The 24,258-nt window shown below is 41.0% G+C and overlaps 1 protein-coding gene across 9 annotated transcripts in view; it reads right to left on the minus strand.

Moving 5' to 3' along the window:
* TAX1BP1 (Tax1 binding protein 1) overlaps positions 1–24,258 on the minus strand; it is a 35,366-nt gene that overhangs the window by 7,705 nt on the left and 3,403 nt on the right. For all 9 annotated transcript variants that reach the window (XM_083404876.1, XM_083404870.1, XM_083404877.1 and 6 more), the window contains 11 exons: positions 21,044–21,227; positions 17,806–17,908; positions 16,303–16,490; positions 14,816–14,974; positions 11,625–11,773; positions 11,451–11,541; positions 10,438–10,623; positions 9,540–9,767; positions 7,624–7,770; positions 4,663–4,788; positions 3,211–3,282 (listed from right to left, as the gene is read on the minus strand). In XM_083404876.1, the coding sequence (XP_083261002.1) occupies positions 3,211–3,282; positions 4,663–4,788; positions 7,624–7,770; positions 9,540–9,767; positions 10,438–10,623; positions 11,451–11,541; positions 11,625–11,773; positions 14,816–14,974; positions 16,303–16,490; positions 17,806–17,908; positions 21,044–21,220 (1,626 nt within the window). In that variant the 5' untranslated portion in view covers positions 21,221–21,227. The remainder of the gene's footprint in view (positions 1–3,210; positions 3,283–4,662; positions 4,789–7,623; positions 7,771–9,539; positions 9,768–10,437; positions 10,624–11,450; positions 11,542–11,624; positions 11,774–14,815; positions 14,975–16,302; positions 16,491–17,805; positions 17,909–21,043; positions 21,228–24,258) is intronic.

The raw sequence follows: 24,258 nt of genomic DNA on the forward strand, positions 1-24,258 counted from the left end.
TAGCATGAACTTAGGAAGAGCAAAATGTACCACAGTATTGACACATGCAGATGCCAAATAGCTAAAGAAATTTAACTCTGCCCTAAAATAAGAGAACACACAGGCAGCTGTGTTTCTGCATGCAAATGTCACAAAAAGTATGCTGGCAGTTCTATATAGCAATGTGTGCAGCAAACTCAGCCCTCCAGATGTTTGGGACTACAATTCCCATCATCCCTGACCACTGGTCCTGTTAACTAGAGATCATGGGAGTTGTAGTCCCAAAACATCTGGAGGGCCTAGTTTGGCTATGCCTGGTGTGCAGCTTGAATATATATGCCCTTCATCCCTTCCATGCAACATTCCTGGGCACATCAGAAGAGAGAGGACTGTCAATGACAGACATTATGGGCTTGGTTACTGGTTCTATAGCAGTATTTATATTAGCTACTGAACTAGGCAGCTAGGGCCAGAGCTTACACTTCCTACACATATTGAGATGAAACACTGGACCATGGAGAAGCTCTCCTGATCTTTTTTCAACTAAAGTAAAACATTCCTGTGGGTGAAAAGCAAGCTGCAATGTCTGCTTTCTTTATCAACATCTTCTCAAAAGTGAAACAACTATTTTATGAATGGAAGCGGCAAACAGGATCCTGCACAGACAAGGTTTTCTGTCCTTTTCATTTGTTTAGAAAGCCGTCCTTATCTAAAAGATTTACTGGTTCTAAGTAGGCACCGAACAATCATAAAATGAAAGACCCAATGCCACATGAATGTTTATCTGGTTTTGTGATATCCTGGTGACTGAACATCTTCAATTCCACGAGAAGGCCTGTAAGCTCAATTTGCTTTGTTTTGCTCTGGAAAGTTGCCAACACTTAAAGCATTACAGAACTCTCCTTGTTATATGTTCTAGTGACTAAAACAACTCGACCACAAATCAGATAGCTACTATTTGGGAGCCTCCCCAGAGCCAAATTATTTTGTTTTAAGTTAATACCTTGAAACCTAGCTGAATGTAACAAACAAGAAAAATAAGGAGTAACATACATAAAGCACAGCTGCTTTATTTCCCAAGTCTAAACTTAAGAAGTTCCATATAAGATTAAAGTGACTGGAAAATTTTAAGAAATCAAACAAGGACTGCCCGCACATTTCTTAGATCCACAGATTTTAAAGTTGATAGTTCCTAGCTGTGTGTTATTGTTTATCATAACAAAAGGGTATTTGAACATTACAAAGATATCATCTTTATGGAAGTATGCAGTACAACAATTCTTTTAAGTTTTAACGAACCTAAATAAAAATGGTGTTTTGATAAAGCTAAGCAGAAGAGAATCATCTTAAACACACAGTTCCAACAATGGTGATTGTACTTAAAGGCTTTTGTTCAAGTATCTATGAATTTCCTGAAAAGACTAGATTGTTAAAAGGTTAAACAGAGTGCATTCTATTGCTTCCCAATTTATATTCCATTATACATTTGTTTACAAACTTTACCCAAGAGGAAATGCTAAACACATTTATTTCTGCTATCCTCAAACCTATAAAGTTACTTAGTCCCCATTTATACATAATACTTAGCCTTTGATTTTTCTGTAATCCCTAAATCTAGTTAACATATGGGTATGATTACTCTTTAGTTCCTTTTAGAACTAATTTGAGCTACATTTTATTTTTAATCTTTATTGTTTAAATTAATATGGAACTGTCACCACTCGTTAAACACTAAACACAGTGCATAAAGAACTGCTCAAACTTGGGCAACAGATAAATCCATCTAGGATCAGAAGAACACCATCCAAAAAACCAAACATTTCTACCTATGTATGTATTGGGGCTGTTTCTGCTCCTTATACTGTACAGTGGTACCCCGGGTTACATACGCTTCAGGTTACAGACTCCGCTAACCCAGAAATAGTGCTTCAGGTTAAGAACTTTGCTTCCTAATAAGAACAGAAATCATGCTCCAGCGGCACGGCAGCAGCAGGAGGCCCCATTAACTAAAGTGGTGCTTCAGGTTAAGAACAGTTTCAGGTTAAGAATGGACCTCCGGAACGAATTAAGTACTTAACCCGAGGTATCACTGTACTAGATAGTATAAGGAGGCAGGAACTGTTAGTGGATTGTGATCAGCCTCTGAAACCCTTATAAAAATGTAGAATATCTCTAGATAGCACATTTGGTTTCTCACATTACAGTATAGAAAACAGTCCAGAGAACTATTCTCATCTCAGCTATTTCAATGCTTTATGCATTCTTAACTTTATTTCAACTGTATTTGAATTCATTTCTTCCTTGTTTCACATAATGCAGTTTGCAACCAATTACTAATTCTGATAACTAAGGCCTTTTCTAAAAACTATTGGCTGGGAAAAGCCTGCACTGAAGCTACTCTCTCAATCTTACACCCACACACCAAAGATTAGCTGCAATTTTCAAGGGGTACATTTGAGATGGGGAAAAGGAGCACTTAAGAGCTGGCCATGGCAATGGCAAGTCTTTCCCCTCTCCCTCTTCCTTTTTTGTGGCAGGGCAGATCTTTTCCTTAAAGAGAAACACCTTTGCAAAATGTCATGCGTGGTAGCAGCAAAACATTATCAGCCCTCTGTGGAATGCTGCCACCGGCACACCATCATTCTGCAGAGAGCCATAGCATTCTGGGATAAGAGAGGCATTTTGCAAAGTTCCTGTTTTTTGTTTTCAAAAAGAACGGACATGGTGATGCTACAAGCAGCATTTTTACAAAGCTTTTTAAAAAGCGCTAATAACACCACAGTAAGTTTTATCCACCCGTGAATATTGCTAACCTCTTCTCCGCCGCCACCTCAATTTGCCATCTACGAAAGGTCTGGTGAACAGGCATGGGACATTTCAGTCCAGCCCTATGCAGGGTATGGCATACTTGTTTTTGACCTTCAGACATCTCTTGAAAAATTCATGCTGACTGCCCTATGCAGTTGTTTTTCCTGTGTAACCAATCATTTTAATATATCTTTTATACATTTTTTGTTTTCATGTTATACTTTCCCTAATATTTTGTGAAAGAATGGTACATAAACACTTCTATAAACTCTAATTGAACATTTCCCGTTGCATGTTTTTACTAACAATTCCTGGTTTCTATAGGCAGCCTTCCCACTTTTGAAGCAGCTTCATTTGCACAGCAACAGCTCCAAACCATCTCCAATGGAAGCAGTTCACCAACTTGAAACATTTAATCAGTACCTTTTCTCTGCTGAGGATTCCCAAATGGGATGTCAGCTCATTTATCTGTCTGTCCTTTTCGGCCAATTGCACCTATTTAATACAAAAGTTCAAACAAACCATGTTAGGCAATGCACAGCTATTCCTCACCTATACTTATAATGAAATTTTCTTCTGATTAAAGATTGCAGTCCGATGTTCCGTAACAGCATAAATTACACACAAATAATCATTTACATCACTATTACAGTTGTCAATAAAGTTTTGATCAGCAGCAGTGCAGACTCAAGTCCTTCATTTGGCCAACAGATTGTGGTATCAATTCCTCCATCTACTAAATCAGTTTGTTCAACTGGGTTTTCATGCACTTCCCTACTTTTTTGGATGATTCTTCTGTCACCTATCAGTTTCTAAAATCTTGTCAGGCCCTTAAGGTGAAAACGTAGCAACCTTTTAGGGGAATGGAGAGCTCTCTCTTCCTATTACTGTAAATGAGCTGGATTCTCACAATCCCTCTCCTGCTGTTTTCAACCAATCTATGTCACACACAAAATTACACAGCAGCCCTTTGAACAGTAAGAAGCTTGTAGTTCTTGCATGGAAGGCAGGATCTGACAAACCTATCTCTTCATCCCTTTATTTCAGAAGTGGGGGGTGCAGAAGACAGGGAGTAACAGTGAGATATTGCTGGATATTGCCTCTCTGTCTCTGGAGAGGAGGAATATGGGTTAAGAGAGCAGAGCAGTAATGCTGTTAATACATTTCTGTGGATGAGGAATAGGTGAGTAGATTGAACCTCACTTGCTCGCTCAATTCTGGTGAGGAAGGGTGTAACCCCCGTCTTAGAGTACTTTAGTGTTCAACTCTATCAGACAGATTTGGGGCAGTGTCTCAATTTAGGAAGTGATTCTTCATTTCCTCCCCCTTCTTCAAAATGGAGGTGCCATCTGACTCTTTACCCTTAGGTGTGGGGGCACGATTCCGTTCTTGGCAATAAAGGCACCTTGCATATGCTTAAGTACTATTAATCACCAAAAGCAGAAACTAACCCAACTTGTACACCATGTAAGAACTAGACAATTTCATTCTCCGGGTCAATTTTTCTACCGCTAGAAAGAACCATGTTGATTTGCGAGTAGAATTTTCAGGCTTCATGGTATAATGCTGAAAAGGGTAGCTGCTAACAGTACAATCACATATGCTACTATATACAATCAAACTCTATTCCAGAGTACAATACTGCACAGTTAAGAAAAAGCTAGCATATTCAGCCAATAATATTTCCAGGAGAAATAATGCGCAACAAAAATCCGAGTCAACAAAGCTCTCCATAAAGTGAATTAATTATTTTTAATTAACAGCTTTGTACAATGCATTTATTTTAAGATCCTTATGATCAGCAGCTAATCTCTGTTTATTATTGTATGTCTTTAAATGTTTAGGCACTACTGTTAAAAGAAGAGTCAGACTTACTAGATACTGGTCTTCTACTGCAGCCAGCTGTTGCTTCACACTCTCACTAATTTTCACTTGCTCCTTCCATTTCAGCTCCAACTTAGCCAGTTCATCAGCATAGACACTGCATTTCAATTTCTCGTCCTGCAGATAAAATTATTAGTCAAGATTTCACAACCCTGCAGATTTCATTGGCCCTTTCACATGCACTGCAGCTTCTTTAAATAAAAGCTGCCAGCTGGTTTCCTCATTTGTTATCCAATCATACTGGCTCCTATTTTGCTGGCCTAGATTAAGAATCAAAGCAATGAAAATGCTTCCGTGTGATTTAGTATTTTCTCTACAGTTCTTTTGAAACATAGCTGTTTATCTCTCTACAAAAGTTGTTTCATTTTGGGAGGGGGGCCGTTACAAATGCACTCCATGAAGCTTTGCTACTATCAAGAACACCTTACATTCAGAAGGCCAAAGAGAATGCACATTACACTCCAATACACAGCAGAGCCGTTTATGAACCAACTTCTAAGGGACTAGTAAAGCAAGCCGGGGTGGGAGAGAAATGTGAACATGTTACCTTTGCAGTTAGAAGAACTGATATATACAATTCCTCAATTGGTACTAGCTATTTAGACGTAATCACGGAACCCATCTATTTCAAAAGAATCCATCTCCCATTTCATGATTTCTTCTTATTCATCATTTTTCCATTTCTCCTAATTCAACAGGTATTTTATTCTATATTTTAAAGCTGCTATCTGGCTAAATACACCTTTTTGAGATAATCCATGCATGAGTCATAGCAAGCATCTTTAAAAGCAGCATTCCCTCCTATGAAGAAAAGGGGGAATGCCTCTTAAGATGGTGCCTGCCACCTGTAGTTTTCAAATGTACTTGCAAAGTATTTTACGTTTACAAGTACGCTAATTGCTCACATGGAACTGACAGTACTGTATGTCCTACCAACAAATTACTCTTGCACAAGCCATTTTACTTGGTGCTTTTTGATCATACTCTCATGTTTCTGTCCTACTGCTATTTGATAGGACTTCTGATGTTATCTTAAATACGTTTTTCTTTTATTAATATTTATGCGCCACTTTTAAAATTTAAGAGCCCAATATAAATCTTTAAAATAAAAATGAAATGAAATAATGGTGGCAGTGACTGTTTCTTGTCTTTTGCGCAGAATGGAAATTCACTGTAAGCTCAGTTCCTTTTCTTGTCTATGGGGAAAGGTATGCCCAAATCACCTCTCCAGGGGGCACCCTCTCTGGTTCTGCTTGCTTGCCACCCATCCACTTAGAATACTGTTTGGCAGCGTCTTCTTCATCACTTTAGTAGCAACCCAAAATGTACTTAACAAAGAGAGAGGCTACTGATTACTTCTGCTGCTTCTATGACTGGGCATTCAAACGCATTAACAGCTGGAGTCTCTCACTGCATTGAACCACATCTGACTGGTGGAATAGATCTCTTGGGTCTTGTAGACCATCTAACTGCACCTCAAGAGCCACCCAAAAGATCTGCCAAGGGCTTGCTATCATGAATCTTATCTGTAATCCAGATAAGTTTAATTTATAAATACATAAAATTTATTTCTCATCATGCAACCAAGGGTGCATTCTACATACATGTAGTTTGTGCTGTCCTTCTAGCAGCAAAGAAAAGTAGTGACATAGGTCAGCATAACAAAAGCAGAAACAAACATTTTCCTTGCACATCCCTCACTGTCAGCCTCTAGGACTGCCCTAAGGAACTTCAGGATGGAAGGATACATCGCAGATGAAGATGGGACGGAATGGTCTGAACTGCTGGTGACTGGTCAGATCGTGGAGATGTAGAAAACAACACAGTGGAAATGCCAACCAAAGATACAGCAGTTGTGGAAAAAATTGAATTCCATGTTCATTAGGAAAGGGACAGAGTATGGAACCGCTAATACCATAATGCCCTTATACAAAGTATGGTGCAACCATACTTTGAATATTATGTACAGTTATAGTCACTGCACCTCCAAAAAGATAATGTAGAGCTGGAGAAGGTGCAAAAACACCAACCAAAATTATCAAGAGCCTGGAGCAACTCTTTTATGGAAAATAGTTGGGACTAGATGGGCCTTTGGCTTTATCTGGCAGAGATCTTCTTATGTCCCAAAGTTCAGAGAAACAAAGTTTCTTGTACCTGACTCATGCCACAGCCATCTGTTCAACGTTTCCGAGCACAATTCTAAGTGTTGGTGCTGACTTTTAAAGTCCTAAACGGCCTTGGCCCAGTATACCTGAAGGAGCGTCTCCACCCCTATCATTCAGCCCAGACACTGAGGTCCAGCTCCGAGGGCCTTCTGGCAGTTCTCTCACTGTGAGAAGTGAGGGTACAAGGAACCAGGCAGAGGGCCTTCTCGGTAGTGGCGCCCACCCTGTGGAATGCCCTCCCATCAGATGTCAAGGAGATAAACAACTATCTGACTTTCAGAAGAAGCCTGAAGGCAGCCCTGTTTAGGGAAGTTTTTAATATTTGATGTTTTATTCTGTTTTTAATCTGTTGGGAGCCGCCCAGAGTGGCTGGGAAAACCCAGCTAGATGGGCAGGGAATGAATGAATGAATGAATGAATGGTTGTTGTTCTTCTTATTATTATAATTGGGTAGTTACAGGAAAAACAATAAAACAACTTTAGTAACTTTTTACTGTGAACTCCTTTGAGAACATTCATGGCTCTAAACAGCAGCACAGAAATTGCTCATTTTAAAATAAACAGAATGTCATGGAACCCTCCTAAGCAATGTGGGATAGGGAACTGATTTTTTTCCTCTCTAATCAACTTTCTTACATTAAACTGATTTTCAGACAATAGCCATTGTGGATAATAATAAAAAAGTTACATGTTTTTCCTGTAAAAATATTCTATTTCTCCCACAGTAGTAAACTGATTTTAAAAAGACTGAGTGTGTAAATATTACATATTCACAAATGCTACTCACTGTTTGATCAATAAGCTTATTGACTTGTTTTTGCAGTTTCTGGCATTCTTTGAATTTTTCCTTGTAGTGATCAGCAGCCATCTGCAGGCGGAGCTTTAAGTCTTCAACTTCTCTGCGTAGTTCCTTCTCTACAGTGCTGGAAGTTTCCTTTAACAACAGAATGATCATTATTAAAAGTGTGTTTATTCTTCAAAATAACTGTGATTTTTCTTAGTACTATAAGTTTTTTTTAAGTGATAAATAAGAAATTACTTCTGCTGACGTCAAATTGTCAATTTTTCTTTTTAAGAAACTATGTTGAAATGGGATAAGAGAAGCTACTTTTCTTATATGCCTTGCTATTTCTCTGGAAAGTTTAGTGCAAGTTGTATGAAGCCATTAACTGTTTCCCAGCCAGGCATTAACTGGGAACACACCTACTCAGTTTCAACTATGCTACAACAGGAGTCATTCTGGGAACGTTTACCGGACAAAGCCAATCCTTTAACCAAAAAATGTCCCAGCAGTCAATGGGCTCTCTTCCATAGCACATCATAGATGAAAACTGCAATTGACATGCATCCTGTATTAAGACTAATCAACTCAGTTGGTTCAAAAGGCTGCCTATAAACATTAACCGTTAGGATACTATTCAAATGCCATGTTCTGGCTACTTTCTGGAGAACTACTGGCGTACAGGTCAAATTAACCCTGCCAAATCAATGAATTGGGCTCATGACCTAACACTGTATCACACCACGTGCACAGACCTGTTATCTCTTATCTTAGCACTGTGTTGCTTAACACCAAGATTGGAGATAAGACCGCGCTTGCTCACCTACCGGAATGGCCAGTGGAGGGTGAGCCAAGTATAAGCAGCAATTTTTCAGACTCTCCAAATTAAAAAAATAAATTTCAAAGGCAATGCATACACCTATACCAAGGTGGGGGTAGAGAGAAAGAGAAAGAAGCAGTGGGTGGGTGAGTGTTGTGGGTGTTCGTGCAAAAGCTTTGGGCTCGATCTGGCAGCAGCAGGGAGCGCTGGATCACTTCAGCCAGCGGTGGATGGGAGCTTTGGGGCAGCCCCACAGTGAGAGCAAGAGGCTTGGCTGCATCTTGGGGTCCCCACTGGGTGCTGTCCGCCCATTCGCAGAGAGGACCTCCTTGCCAGCTCAATTTTAAAGCAAACTTTGATCTGTGGTGTTGACTTTTTTCTTAATTTTTCCAAATTATTTTTTTCTCTCTCTTTTTTTAAAAAAATATTTATTTATTTATTTATTTATTTATTTGCTTGCTTGCTTGCTTGCTTGCTTGCTTGCATCCCTAGATTTATTTTTAAAAATCTGGTAACCTTACTCTAAACTTCAAGGAGTCAGCCTAAGCAGGAGATGCTATTCAACTGCGACCTGCAGCTAGAGCAGCCATTCTGCCTGCACAAGTCTCTGCACAACAGGCAAATCCAATAGGTATCATGTGAAAGATATATTTTAACTACCTAGAGAACTTGCTATTATATTTTGTAACACTTAAGCTTGCCTGCTGATGTTCACACAAGATCAACTCCTTGTGCTAACATTTCACTGGATCTCTTCACTGCAATGCAATTACTGTGTTCTAGACTAGTACGGTACCCAAGGTTATAATTGCTTCGGGTTACAAACTCCGCTAACCCAGAAGAAGTACCTCGAGTTGCAAACTTTGCCCCAGGATGAGAACGGAAACCGCGCGCCAGCGGCAGTGGGAGGCCCCATTAGCGAAAGCACACCTCAGGTTAAGAACGGTTTCGGGTTAATGAATTAAGTTTGTAACCCGAGGTACCACTGTACTAATCCTCATTGAAAGTGAATGATAATTGGTAATTATCCAAATAATTTTGTCTTGTATTATCTGTAACAGAAAATTTATTATTAAACTGAACAGTGCAACCAATCTCTTACCTGTTCATTTTTCACCAGTGTCATTTTCTTAAGTTCACCTACAGCATCAGCAAGTTGCTTCTTCACCTTTTCATTTTCTAGTCTCGCATTATGAAGATCCGCCATAGTTTTATCGCGCACATTTACAGCATCACTGAGTTCTTTTGACATCAGCAGAGCTTCCTGCCTACTAGCTTGAATCTGATCCTCAGCTTTCCGAAGCTGTTCCTTCAAAATACTTGCCTCTTCCTAGAATAAAAAGTAGAAAACTTATATTTAAATGCAACTCAAGATTGTGTCTCAGTTATCTTCAAATGGAAGGCACACAAAACATAGTTTTGCACTACTTTTAGGGAAAGGCCATCAGTACAACTTCACACTAAGCAATATGGACAGGGTTACTGACCCATATTTATCATCAGTTCTTTACATAACATTGATTAAACCTTCCTAATAATTTCACTTGGCTTCCTTTTTTCTCCATTCCTGAACAATACAAACCGTGATACCCATATCTAGCCTGCTGGTCATATTAATATCATGATTCTGTTTCCTGCAGAAGAGCGGTATTTTGGAAATATTATAACAAAGATGTTGGTAAACAAAAGTATATGAAAGGATTACTTCTAATTATCAGCATAACATAAGCTATTTGACAAGACAGAGGTGTGCAATATCTAAAGGGAAAACATGCCACAAATGGAGAATTGCCTTTAAGTCTGAAACATGAACACTGACAACAAGTCTGACAACACTGACAACAATTTAAACAGAAAATCAACCCCTCTTTTAGAGAATGAATCCATTTACCCAATGACTACGCTGCAGATAATTTGAGTTAACTGAGGTATGCACTGCACAGAATAAAAAGCAGAATTCAATCATAAACATTAATATGTTACCAAAGTACCCCCATTACCTTGTTTGATGAAGTAAGCAAGAAAGCTCTCTTCAGCTTTTCTTTTTCAGCCATGCACAGTTGTAATCTGCCAACTTCCTCTTTATAATAGGCTATAAGGTTTTCTTTGTTTCCATCCAAATTCTTTAGAGTATGAACTTCTGATGCAAGTTTTGTGTTTTCAATTTCTGTGTTCTTCAAATGTATCTAATTATAATTACAAACCATATGTAATGTTAGAACCACCTTTCATCCTTACCAATCATGTTTAATCCAAACAGCCCCCCAAAAAGAGACAGAAGGGCAAATATTTTAATATAGTTGCTACCATGAGGATGAATTCCTATTTTTTTCATTAGCTTGATCAACTGTTTCAAGGTCTTTTTTAAAGTTATGTCTGAAACGGTATATAAAATAAAATAGTTCTGAACAGACACTTTTCAAATATATTTATTAAGCTGATACTCATGTCTTTTGTGAAAACATAAGTTTCATCAGAAGTGATGTTCCTTCCATGAGTGAACAGCTCTGTAAAGTCTATAAGCCTATTTGGAGTAAGTAGCTAGAAACTGATGCATTTTTCAGATTGTGAATAGCATGTTCAACACAGATTTGACCAGGCATCCATACAAAAGAGCTGAACTTCTCTTTTGTAGCTGAACATCTCTTTTGTAGCTATAAACTCGTTTCTCTTTTATTAACCTTTAAGCGAATGTTCTATTTTTCTTTTATGGAAGACTTATTATGAAGTTAAGTATGAACCTGGGAAACAGCAACACAGACATTCCAGTAATGCTATGCTGTAACTGCCCTGTGATCTTTGGATGAAGGCAGTATACAAATTTAATAAATAATAATAATAATAAAATCTTTGTCAGACTGGCTGTGTTGCTGGTCTATGAAAACTAACTTCATCAAACAGAATTTTTTTATATATACATATATCTACAGGACCTTTATTTTACTGTATCTTTCTACTGAAAAATGCATGAATTCTAGTTCTCAGCTATCTATCAGACAAGCAGAAAAATTACCTTGTAGAGTTCCTTTTCATCCTTCTCAGTCTTCAACTGGCATTCAAGTTGTTCCTTTTCAATGGCTACTTTCTTGAGTTTATCTTTCAGGCTATGAACAAAGTAAAACATCCTTATGTATTTGGTTCTCTTTCAATATCAGGATTAAATATCAGGATTAAATTAGATGGATACCTGTCTAACTCAGTTTCTTTTGCAATAGCTTTCTGAGTAACAGTCATGATGTCTTCTTCAAGCTGTAAAACTTTGGAAGTAGCCTCATTCTGCTTTTTCTTGAGTTCTTCGTTTTCAGTTTTAAGAGTTTCTGCAGTTTTGGAATTATCCTTGCAAAAGCAAAAGGGCATTTGTCAAAGAACATTTTGGGTATACAATTCTAAAGGAAAATAAATCCTAATATTGCTATCAGCGAGGAAATCAGAAAGAGTGTAACATCTAAGGTTCATGAGATCTGAGCAATTTGTACTAAGAAACCACATAGAACCTCCACCATGATTATATTCCAGCAGTTCAAAGGGCAGGATCCAATGCAACATTAGCACAAGTTGAGTACTGATGTTGTCGCCTAAGAATTCTGCAATGCAATGCAGAAGCTTAACTCTTCAAAATCTAACAAAAATAGCTGCTGCCCTGGAGGTTGAAAAACACATTTTGAAAGTGTAGGGAAACAAGTGGATGTAGTTGTTGCACCACACTAAGAATGAGCTTCCTGTCAGGAGAATGGCTACCATGACTGGATACCACCCATGCAACCTCTGAGCCTCCCACTCCCAAATCTGTCCTAGAGGATCCCCTCAACCCTTTGGGGGGAAATTAAGAAGTGTGTGTGTTGGTGGAGTGGGGGAGAAACTAACATTGCTTCCCACTCCATGTCGCTGATGGATGCATTACTGTCAGCTGAGTGATTTCGTTGGGTTCAACACTATATAGTGTTTAACTTAAGTCTAAACTGAGCTTCTGCAACTACCAAAGGAAAAAAAATATCCCTATCATTTTGTAACCAAAGGAACTGCAAATCAACGGGCACTGAAATGTAACTTCCATATTTGAGTAACTTTAAAAGAGTTGTACAAAATAAATATACCGTATTTTTCGCCCTATAGGAGGCACTTTTTCCCCTCCAAAAATGAAGGGGGAATCTGGGTGCGTCCTATGGGGCGAATGCAGGCTTTCGCTGAAGCTTGGAGAGCGAGAGGGGTCGGTGCGCACCGACCCCTCTCGCTCTCCAGGCTTCAGGAAGACATCAGCAGCCTAGGCAGCCCTGCGGGAGCTCCCCAGGGATGTCTAGGCTGCGGATAGCAGCCTGCTTCCCGGAGCGTCGGGCGCCCTGAAAGCAGAGCGCCCGGCGCTTCGGGAACACATCCGCACCCTAGGCAGCCCTGCGGGAGGTCCCCGCAGGGCTCCCCACGCTGCGGATAGCAGCCTGCCGCCTGGCGCGAGGGGCGCCCTGAAGGAGAGCGCCCCTCGCGCCGGGCAGACACCCGCAGCGTGAGGAGCCCTCCAGGAGTTCCCTGCAGCGCTCCCCACGCTGCGGATAGCAGCCTGCCGCCCGGCGGGTGGGGCGCCCTGAAGCAGAGCGCCCCTCGCGCCGGGCAGACACCCGCAGCGTGAGGAGCCCTCCAGGAGTTCCCCGCAGCGCTCCCCACGCTGCGGATAGCAGCCTGCCGCCCGGCGGGTGGGGCGCCCTGAAGCAGAGCGCCCCTCACGCCGGACAGACACCCGCAGCGTGAGGAGCCCTCCAGGAGTTCCCCGCAGCGCTCCCCACGCTGCGGATAGCAGCCTGCTGCCTGGCGCGAGGGGCGCTCTGCTTCAGGGCGCCCCACACGCCAGGCAGACACCCGCAGCGTGGGGAGCCCTCCAGGAGTTCCCTGCAGCGCTCCCCACGCTGCGGATAGCAGCCTGCTGCCTGGCGCGAGGGGCGCTCTGCTTCAGGGCGCCCCTCGCGCCAGGCAGACACCCGCAGCGTGGGGAGCCCTCCAGGAGTTCCCTGCAGCGCTCCCCACGCTGCGGATAGCAGCCTGCTGCCTGGCGCGAGGGGCGCTCTGCTTCAGGGCGCCCCTCGCGCCAGGCAGACACCCGCAGCGTGGGGAGCCCTCCAGGAGTTCCCTGCAGCGCTCCCCCCGCTGCGGATAGCAGCCTGCTGCCTGGCGCGAGGGGCGCTCTGCTTCAGGGCGCCCCTCGCGCCAGGCAGACACCCGCAGCGCGGGGAGCCCTCCAGGAGTTCCCTGCAGCGCTCCCCATGCTGCGGATAGCAGCCTGCTGCCTGGCGCGAGGGGCGCTCTGCTTCAGGGCGCCCCTCGCGCCAGGCAGACACCCGCAGCGTGGGGAGCCCTCCAGGAGTTCCCTGCAGCGCTCCCCACGCTGCGGATAGCAGCCTGCTGCCTGGCGCGAGGGGCGCTCTGCTTCAGGGCGCCCCTCACGCCGGGCAGACATTGGCCAGCCCCACAAGCTCGGGGGACAGCAGGGAGGCGCAGCGCCGCCACCCTGCTGTTCCTCGACCTGGTTCGGTTTCCCGGACCTGCTTTTGGGGGGGAAATAAAGGAAAAATTTTTTTCCTTTATTTCCCCCCAAAAAAACTAGGTGAGTCCTATGGGACGGAGCGTCCTATGGGACGAAAAATACGGTACATTTATTTTCACACCCTTTTAAGATTATTAATAGAAGACTAGAACAGCAAAGAAAAAGAAAAGAAAGCCATAAAACCATGATTTTTATTAACTTGCAGAAAGAGAAAAATTATGAAACCAATGAATCTGTCAGTACTCTTTATTTAGTCTATACATATGGAAACATTTTTCAAATGTTTACAGGATCAACAAAGAGACATGTTAACTGATTTACTATATACCAAAATTATACATAAGGGAGCTAAGAGTAGACACTAACATAATATTTAAGTCTAACCCAGGATCCTAGTATTAGTTTGTCACGAGAGGGAGACAAATGACTGTACAAGACTGCACTGCAGTATGAGCATTACCTGGCTTAATACAACATAACATTTGTTTGTTATATTAAACAAGCTTGTGCTGTGCAAGACAATGGAAACATTTGGGAAACTGCTCCCTCATACAACTTAAGCTAGATATTAATTTTTTTTTAAATGTGTTTCGGTCTTTTATTGAGTTAGTCCTGGGTGAAAACAGCCTGAATCAAAACTTTTTGAAAAGTTCTACCAAGTTATCAAGACACGGCAATATTAAAAGCTGTTACACCTACATACATTCTGGAAAGTATATCCATTGCTAAAAACTTTCAAATTATGTTGTGCATCCTGGACTCTGATGTCTTGTAAAAGTTTTTTTAAGTTTAAATCTGCCTTTGAAAACGTACAATTCTTTTAACCTTTTTTGAACTATAGGAGTTACCTTTTGCTGTGCTTCCAGCTGATCGCATCTTTCCTTTTCATGGTTCAGTTCTTTTTCCAGTCTTTCAACTTGATCTCTAAGCTGCAGGGTTTCCTTTTCAAGTGAAGCAGTCACCTTTAATAGTTCTTCTTTTTCTTTCATAGTTTTTTCAATTTGGAACTAAAACGACATAATCCCATCTTACATGGTAGTTCTTACCTCAGTATCACCATAAAATTACAAATTTGTAAGTACTGTATAATTTCTTTCAAGCTGCATAAATGAAGTGCACAAAACCAAAAGAACAGTTCCCATATTTACTTTAATATCTGACCACCCACCTTATCACACATTAATCATAAATGAAGGCTGAATTTTTTATGTCAGGTTAATAGTCAGCACAGATAACTATTATTATTATTATTTTAAAAAGGCAAAAGGTAAAGGACCCCTGGATGGTTAAGTCCAGTCAAAGGCAACCATGGGGTGTGGCGCTCATTGCGCTTCAGACCAAGGGAGCCAGTGTTTGTCCGCAAACAGCTTTCCAGGTTTAGCATGACTAAACCACTTCTGGCACAACGGAACACCGTGATGGAAGCCAGAGTGCACAGAAACGCCGTTTACTATTTATAGTTACAAGAAGTATCTAACTTCCGTGATTTGTAAAATTTTATTTGTTTATCTCTCAACTATAAGTAACCACCAGAACTCTAGAAACGAGCATCATGGGATTCTTTAGGATCTTAAGCCCTCTTGAGGACTTCACCACAGAATCATAAAGTTGGAAGGTACCCCCAAGGGTCTAGTCCAACCCCCTGCAATGCAGGAATCTCAACCACATTCCCATGTAAGCAATCATGCTGAAGGATACTGGCACACTCTGCCAAGCTCCACCTATCCTAATATGCCATCTCTATTCTGTTGAGAATCATCCACAAGTTTGAGCACAAAGGTCTGCAACAGAGAGCATCCCCATCCTTGCACCATGCCACAAACTGGAATGAATAATAGTGAAGTCTCTCAACCCTTTTTCCCCTCTGCTAATTGTTCCTAATGACCCTGTCACATCACAATACCTTCCTTCCTCACAGAAGCTTTGCAACCTACTTTTGAGCACTGAAGTGCTTTTTAGACTATGGATTTAAAGTGGAGTGGTTCATAGGTAACTGTGTGCGCACATACAAGTGAGCATACACACAGCTGCAGACATATCCGTTAATCTAAGATTTTCTAGTGTCTCCACAAGAATTTGCTCCCAGCTGAGAAACACCTGCGCATGTTAAGGTAGCTACTGTCAAAGTATTCATTTTTACAAAATGCCATACTGCAGTCCTAAGTTATACTTGGGAGTATACCCACTGAAATGAATGGACCTACATGATTCAGGTCCATTCATCTTAATGGGTCTATTCTGAGTATGGATACAACCCTTTAATTCTAACCTGACGGAAGTTCAGTTCTACGCTGTATAGCTAAATAAACAGTTATCACAATTTGCCAATTCAAACCTCAAGAAGTCCAGCCTTTGTGGTCACCACCAACATGTCTGAATTCCCTTCATCCTCCATCGTCAACAATTCTTCAACAGGAGATGATGTTCGAAATTGAAACGGAGTGCTGGCTCCACGGATCTCACCCTTATGTGTTACATAGCAGAACTGGTAAAATTCACCATCATCATTCGGAAGGTAGTATCCTAATGAAAAAACAGAATTTAAAGACCAAGTTCAGGGAGGCACATAGCACAGGGACAGACTCCTGTCCTTCAGAGCCAGACAAACAAACTGTATACAAGATGAGGAAGTTCCCACCCTGAATTTCAAGTTGCTTTTGTTCCTTTGAAGGGGAAAGTCCTGCTTTGTTAAGACAGTATAAGAGAGACTAAAAGACACCAACAGGAGAGCAGTGATAGGCCTTAGGACAGCAGGTAGCTGCCACTTGCCTCACTTTCCTTGGTCATGGAGGTCTTGGGTCAGCATCTTTCACATGCATGATCACCTGAGGAGATAGAGCTGCAAAGCTGCCTACATATAGACTCATTTAGCCAGATCAGTTGGGAATTAGTAACACCAAGTGATTGTTTGGGTGGTGCTGGTCAGCTGTAAGTCAAGACAGGATGTGCCCCTCCATGTTTTATGCCTTCACACTCCTCTTGTAGGTGGAACACTCAGCTGATTTAGAGGGAAGGGGGCAGTGCCTCCCACTTGACTCCAAGCTCAGGAGTATGGCTCACATGATGTTAAGACTCTTCCATCTACAGTACAGGAGATGGAAAAAGAGAACTGGTCACTCACCCACCCCACCTATATCCAAAAGGGAGAGTGCTCATGCATCCTTTGGGAACTGAATAAAGATGACACTACAATACAGGCTATACTAGGTTCAGAACCTTTGTCTGCAGCTCCCAACCTCTTCACCAGCTAGCACCCCAATAAAAGAAAGGCAACCCCCCTTTTGATAGTAATGCCTTCTGGGGAAGAAGACAGAAGACCCAGTAGATGGAATGACCAAGTGACTCATGCAAGGTCCTGGAAAATGAAACAGTTGAGTAGAGTCTCTGTAGGCGATACTCCATATTTGCCTGACTATAGGACCTGGGGATACAGCAGGTTATACATTCTGTATCATACATTGCATGCCCATTATAGATTAAGAGCAGGCACGAAAGGAACTCCAACAGATTTCTCAGAAAAGCCAGGAAATATAGATCCTATCACTTACTGAGCTCTATCCCAGATTGATAAGAGGTTAAGTCATCTTTACCACATGGTTAAATGGTGAAGAACACTGAAGGGTACTCCAATTAAACACACGGAATAGCATAGATCCACTTACCCAGAACATCTAACTATAATGTTTATGTGCCCAAAGGTTTGAATCAAAGCTGTACTAAATAAATGATAAGTCAATAGAAATGGTTTAATTTATCACAAAATATATGGATTTTTTGAAGTTCTAAAAAAGCAACAGAAAAAAACCTAAGCAGACATAGCAACCAATTTAAAATTTACCTTGAAAAGACAGCACAGAGTTAACTGTTGATCCTTCCACATAGTTGTCAGGCATAGGTGACCACAGAAATGTGTAATAATCTCGTGCAGTACTCCAACCAACCTAAAGTAAAAAGAAGCCTTATCACAATATAATTATGCGCAATTCTTTGTAAAAATTAACTTTCAGATCATCCAAGAAAAGTATTCATTTAAAAATCCAATTAACCACTGCTGTGCATATTTATATGCTTAATGTAGTTTTGTCTCAACACTGTATAATTGTCTCAACACTGCAGTTTCTCAATAATTTAGCTACTGATAATGTTCCAATATGGTCTTAGGCACAAAAAGGGGGGGCCATGAGACACACTGAACCCTCCATAAAGTGTGTTCACAGCTTTGAGACTCTTAATAAAGTAGGAATAGAGTTTCTGCACTAGCTTCAAAGCTTTCCCTTCACTTACGCAGGCTACAGACACCCTTTGGCAGCAGCTATTTTAATACCTAATCTTACCCCCTCCCCCAAATTTTTTTTGCTTGTTCTACAGTGAGGATAAACATTAAAACTCTTACCTCTAGAATAATTTCATCATAGGTTTCACTCCAATTATATCCTACCCTTGCATTCAGTTTGTTTTTTCGCCCAACCCCACCATTTCCCTTTGTTATAAAAGGATGTTTGATCAGGAAGTTGGTAAAAAAAAAAATACTTCTGCCACCTGCACCAGGATATAAACTAATTGCACTAAGCCCAGAGACATTTGTTGTTGTTGTTTAGTCGTTTAGTCGTGTCCGACTCTTCGTGACCCCATGGACCAGAGCACGCCAGGCACTCCTGTCTTCCACTGCCTCCCACAGTCTGGTCAGACTCATAATGAATACTAAAAAGTTAAAAAGTAGAAATTTATCCTACTTACATTAGTCTAAGAGTTAACAATAGTCAGACAGCCACCACACCATTAACTTTAAAACTGGCTGGCAACAGGGCCATTTTCAGGTTTCGTTGCTAGTAAATGAGTGCTTCATTTGAAAGACACTCCCTTGTGAATAGTTTGGATTCCTAAAAGTCTGCTATTTGAAGACCAACACAGATCTACCTACTACAAGTGGATCTACCAGCAAGGAGGAGACATGAGATGTTCCAGTCTGAGATTACTACTTTTCTACCCTTCACTTCCTCCAAGTAGCTCAAGTAGCAAGGTTCCCTCCCCATTTTATATTCACCACACCCCAGTAAGCTGGCCCAAACTCACCTAGGAAACTTTATGGCTTAATGGAGATATGAACCTGAGGCTCTCCAATCAGAGCCTGAAACAAGCAACTACAGAATGACAGACCACAATCATTCCTAGCAAGTAGGTCTTCTCATGAGGATAGTCTTCAGCATGTCTTGGCTTTGCCAAGCAGCAAGTAATTCTTATACCTTGCCAAGCAGCAAGTAATTCTTATACTTACAATGCCACAGTTTGAATGCTTAAACATGAAAGGGAGGGAAGAACTATGTGTGTACTTACTGTACAACCAATCAATAATCCTGCAGAGTTAATTTACATGGTTTTTAGGTACATATATGGAAACTTCTTCTACAGCACCCCACTTCAAGACTTGCTGAACCCCCACCAGGAAGACAGCAGAAAGTTGCATGTCTGCCATGGGAACCTATATTACAGTACTGACAACAGCAGGAACTAGCACAACCAAGATGCTAATTCAGACTGCATTAATTGTTCTGAGCCAGTGCATAAGCAAGCTTAGCAAACCCAGTCTAAGATTCAAATTCTGATGTGCCAAGGTTAACATGAAGCCTTCATAGGGGGTTTGGAGTTGTAAATATACATTCCTTGACCTAGCTTTCTTCCATGTTGACCCCTTGACCCTAATGGAACAAACAGGGGTTGTGCAACCTTTTTCCATATCTGTGAATCTCAGATAAGGGAATGCAAACCACCAACATCTTGTGCAACACTGACATTTGCTACAACACTGGTATGAGACTAGAGATCAGGCTGAAAGATTTTCACAAACTGCGTACTCCACAAAGGCTATGCACAAGGTAATAATTTCCAAGTTCCATTTTTTTCTTATATCTTGTAGAACACTGTTTGCATTTTCTTGCCTCATCAATTCTCAGGTACAGTAAGGCATTCCATAACTCAAAGAGGTTAACATGAAATCTTCTTTACAATACCGGCTTCTCTTAATATGTGTATGATCATTAGATTTCTTTCCAAGTATGATAATTGAACACAGCACGACTCAATTCCAAGTAAACATGCACAGGAAAATTATTTTAGTAAAGGTATAGAAAAGAGTAAAATCACAACAAAAAAGGGAAGAATGTTTAAATTGAAGAGTACAGCTAGTAGGAGATATTTGCTTTCATAAATATGTATAGCAAAAATGACTAACCCTTACTGAGTCATTATAAAGCACCTGATATTTTAAAACATATTCTATTAAAAATATAATCAAAACATTTATAAAGAACAAAAGAAGCAGTAGGTAAAATAGAACCACCGACATACTAGGTAGATTAAAATATATTAACCCAACAAACCAAATACCTACTGGAAAGAAAGAAAAATTTACAAAAGCTGAAGGCAATCAGAGATGAGCCTCTAGGTATGGCCAAAGGGAATGCCTTTCTCTGCATCCCAATCAAACACTACTCAGATGGTGGGATGAAGAGCAGAGAAAATCTCTACAAAGTGGACAGGTTCATATTCTGTGATTGAATTACAGTGGTACCTCGCAAGACGAATGCCTCGGAAGACGAAAAACTCGCAAGACGAAAGAGTTTTTCGTTTTCTGAGTTGCTTCGCAAGACGGATTTCCCTATGGGCTTGCTTCGCAAGACGAAACGTCTTGCGCCTTTTTTTTAAAACCGCCAATGCATTCCTATGGGAAACCGTCAATACACAGTGGTGCTTCGCAAGACGAAAAAATTCACAAGACGAAAAAACTCGCAGAACGTCTTGCGAGGCACCACTGTATGTAGATTAAATTGTAAGGGAGAGGGTACATGATTCCGCCTTAGCGGGAGGTGTAAGTAATTTATTGGTACCTTCCCACCGCACAAATGGTGATATGGCGTCAAAAGCAGCAGGAATTCAGCTATGATGATGTTGCCATAAACTCATTTATATTTCTAAAGCAAAACACATTCCCAACCATTTTATCCCATTTTCATGTGTCTCTTCTAATTAACAGAAGTGAAACCTTACCATATATTAAAACATGCTACAAACTTGCTTACCTTGAAAATACCAACCCAATCTTTTTGGTGAGGGCGTATATAGGGAGTCAGAGTGTAATGGCACTCAAGGTGCACATTTGGAAGGTAACTTTTTGCTACATTCTGAAAGATGACATGTGCAAAATTTGAAGTCTGCAGGGCACTGTTTGAAGATGGAACTTCTTGAAAGGATGACATAGTTGCTCTGTAAAATAATGTTAAAATTCACATTAAAACAGTAATTTGTATGAGTCCAAGTTTTAAAGGTACAGACAGCCTAAATTTCTTAACCACCCTTCATAAAAGATTGCAGGATAGCATGCAAAAGTATGAATAAAATTGAGTCAAACGTGCAAATATAAATTAAAGCCAATAGGCAAAAAATGTAAGAAAAATGTGAAACAAAAAACCACAGCACCCTAAAAATAGAACACAATCCCAAAAGTTATTTAAAATGTAAAACTTAGGAAAGGAACTTAAACAAGAAAAAGATGGCTGATTTGTTTGTGGTATTCTCCTTCCCGTTTTAAAGACTCATTTAACACATAGTACCTAACCACTGGGTTGGCAGGATGAGAGTCCATCCACTAAATTAGATTTATCCGCACGACATGCTAAGATGATCTAAACATATATTACATATCTAAAGCAGGGTCACACTCCCCTGCTTCACTCCCATGAAGGTCATCCATCGGGGCTGCCAACGCTTTCCCCCCAACCTGATGCCCTCCAGATTTTTGGACTCCAACTTCCATCATCCTGAGTACTGGCATGCCAAGTGGAACTGATGTGAATTGGAATTCAACAAGATCTAGATAATCCATTTCATCCAGAAGTGGCTGGAGCTGAACTGCCACCACCTTTCTGAAAAGAGGATATTTACAGCTGGGCAATATAGGCAACCGGTTTAAGCGTATCTGAAATTTCACAAACACGCACGCATGCATTGTGTCACACATATAAATGACTTTAAAAGGTCACAAAAAGGGGTGGGATTCGACAGGCTTATGGAATGTAATTGACCACTGCCTGTAGTCATTACAAATCGTCAGGTTTTCAAGTGAGCTTCTTAAGGCATAGACACACACCGTCTCACAAGGAAACACCACCTTCTTGATGCACTATCCCTGAGTCAACAGACTCATACTTGAGAGACTTACACCATCTATGGACCAACTTGTCTCCCCGTTTGTTTCAAGGTAAACCAAGGAACCAAACACCTCTGCAGTGCCTGAGAGGCAACGATTTCAAAATGACAGCGGAGACTAAAAAAAGAGTGTTAGTCACATCAGCTTGAAATTCCTCAAAAGCATTCAGGAATTTTATTGGATTCCATGTGTCTCCAAAAGCAGACCAACTTAATGGATCCACCATCCCTGCAGAGGAAAACTGCCAGTATCAATCTAAATCTCACCCAGAAGTGAAGTGACCGTAACAGGACTGCAGTAAACCCTATTATTTCCAGGCAAACCTCCTGTCTGGTCCAAAATATCATATTCACTGCATGCCTTCCAGAATCTGTGAGGCCAATAATACATTTAAACAGCACCATTAAGGTTCTGAAGTCCCAAAGTTGGCCTCTTTAAGATGGATATAGCATGAATACTGAAATTTCCAGTACAGCATCCTTTTTCTAACCCCATGTTTCCTTGTGTTTATCCATCAGGGATGGGGAATGTGCAGCACTCATGTCGTACTGTAATTTCCATCATTGCTGCAGGTTCCCCTGCCCTGTCAAAAATGATTTGAAGTTAAAACTAAACAGATAAAGTGCCAATTAGCAAATGGCATCCAATTATTCAGGAAGGTAAAAGCAGCCTGTAAAGAGTTCCAAAAAGCTATCTGTAAATTAGGTGAATGGACCCACAAAATGGCAAAAATGTTAAAGCAAAATAAGCATAATGCATACTGGAGCAAAAAAATGCCAAGTTCACAAAGTCTGAACAGGCAGTGACTAATTAGGAGAGAGATATTTGGGTCACAATTAATAGCTTACTGAAAACATCAGCTCTCTCTGCAGCACGGAAGAAAGAAATTCCCATGCGAGCTATTACAAGAAAAGGGGCTAAAATTAAACTGTCTATACATAAATGCAATTCATATAAATTGAATGTGCAACTTCACATTTGGTCATGCCACCTCAAGGAGATAAAAAAGGCACATGATAGCGAAAATTATCAAGTGATTTGAACAATTTTCTTAAGAGAAAAAGCTGAACTATTTTATGCTGAACTAGAAAAATACAAGATTTTTAAAATGTATGCATTGGTAAGAATAGACAAGATTTTCTGCCTCTAATATTAGTGCTCTTGTCTCTCAATAAAATTAACTGGCAGTAGATTCAGGACAGACCGAATAATAGAATTGCAGAGTTGGAAGAGATCCGGGGGTCAGCTAATCTAAGCCCCTGTAATGCAGGAATCCTGTCCACAGCTGTCCCTGGGTGGGCTCAAACCACCAACCTTCTGGCTAACAGCCAGATGCATTTCCTAACACTAGAACACTGATGTGGATTTTGGGGAAAAGGTTCAAAAGGGGGGAGGGAGAATCCTACGCAAATTTTGCACAGGGTAGTTTGCATTGCAAAATGCTCCAGTGACTTTGAGAACATTTATATTACTTGTATTTAGTAAACAAAGATAAACACTTTGAAACTACCAAACTTATCTAATATAATATTTGTAATTGGCATCCATTCGTTATTACTAACAAACTGATGAAATTGATAAAGTTTCCACAAAAGATACTGCTAGAAAATTTTCAGTTTTAGAAAATTTTCTGTGCCACATCACTGCATGATGGAATTTGCTGTCAAAGAATGTGGTCTTGGCCACTAGTCTAGGTATAGGTAAAGGACCCCTGACAGTTAAGTCCAGTCGCGTATGACTCTGGGGTTGCGGCACTCATCTCACTTTACCGGCCAAGGGAGCTGGTGTACAGCTTCCGGGTCATGTGGCCAGCATGCCTAAGCCGCTTCTGGCGAACCAGAGCAGCGCACGGAAACACTGTTTACCTTCCCACCAGAGCGGTACCTGTTTATCTACTTGCACTCTGACGTGCTTTCGAACTGCTAGGTTGGCAGGAGCTGGGACTGAGCAACGGGAGCTCAACCCGTCGCAGGGATTCAAACCACTGACCTTCCAATTGGCAAGCCCGAGGCTCAGTGTTTTTGGGGGTGGGAAACTTGGTCATTCCAATGTTGTTTAATTACTCCAAACTTTCATCAGCCTAGACCC

Source organism: Podarcis tiliguerta (genome assembly GCF_965153285.1).
Source record: "Podarcis tiliguerta genome assembly, chromosome: 12".
In the NCBI taxonomy this organism is placed as follows: Eukaryota; Metazoa; Chordata; class Lepidosauria; order Squamata; family Lacertidae; genus Podarcis; species Podarcis tiliguerta.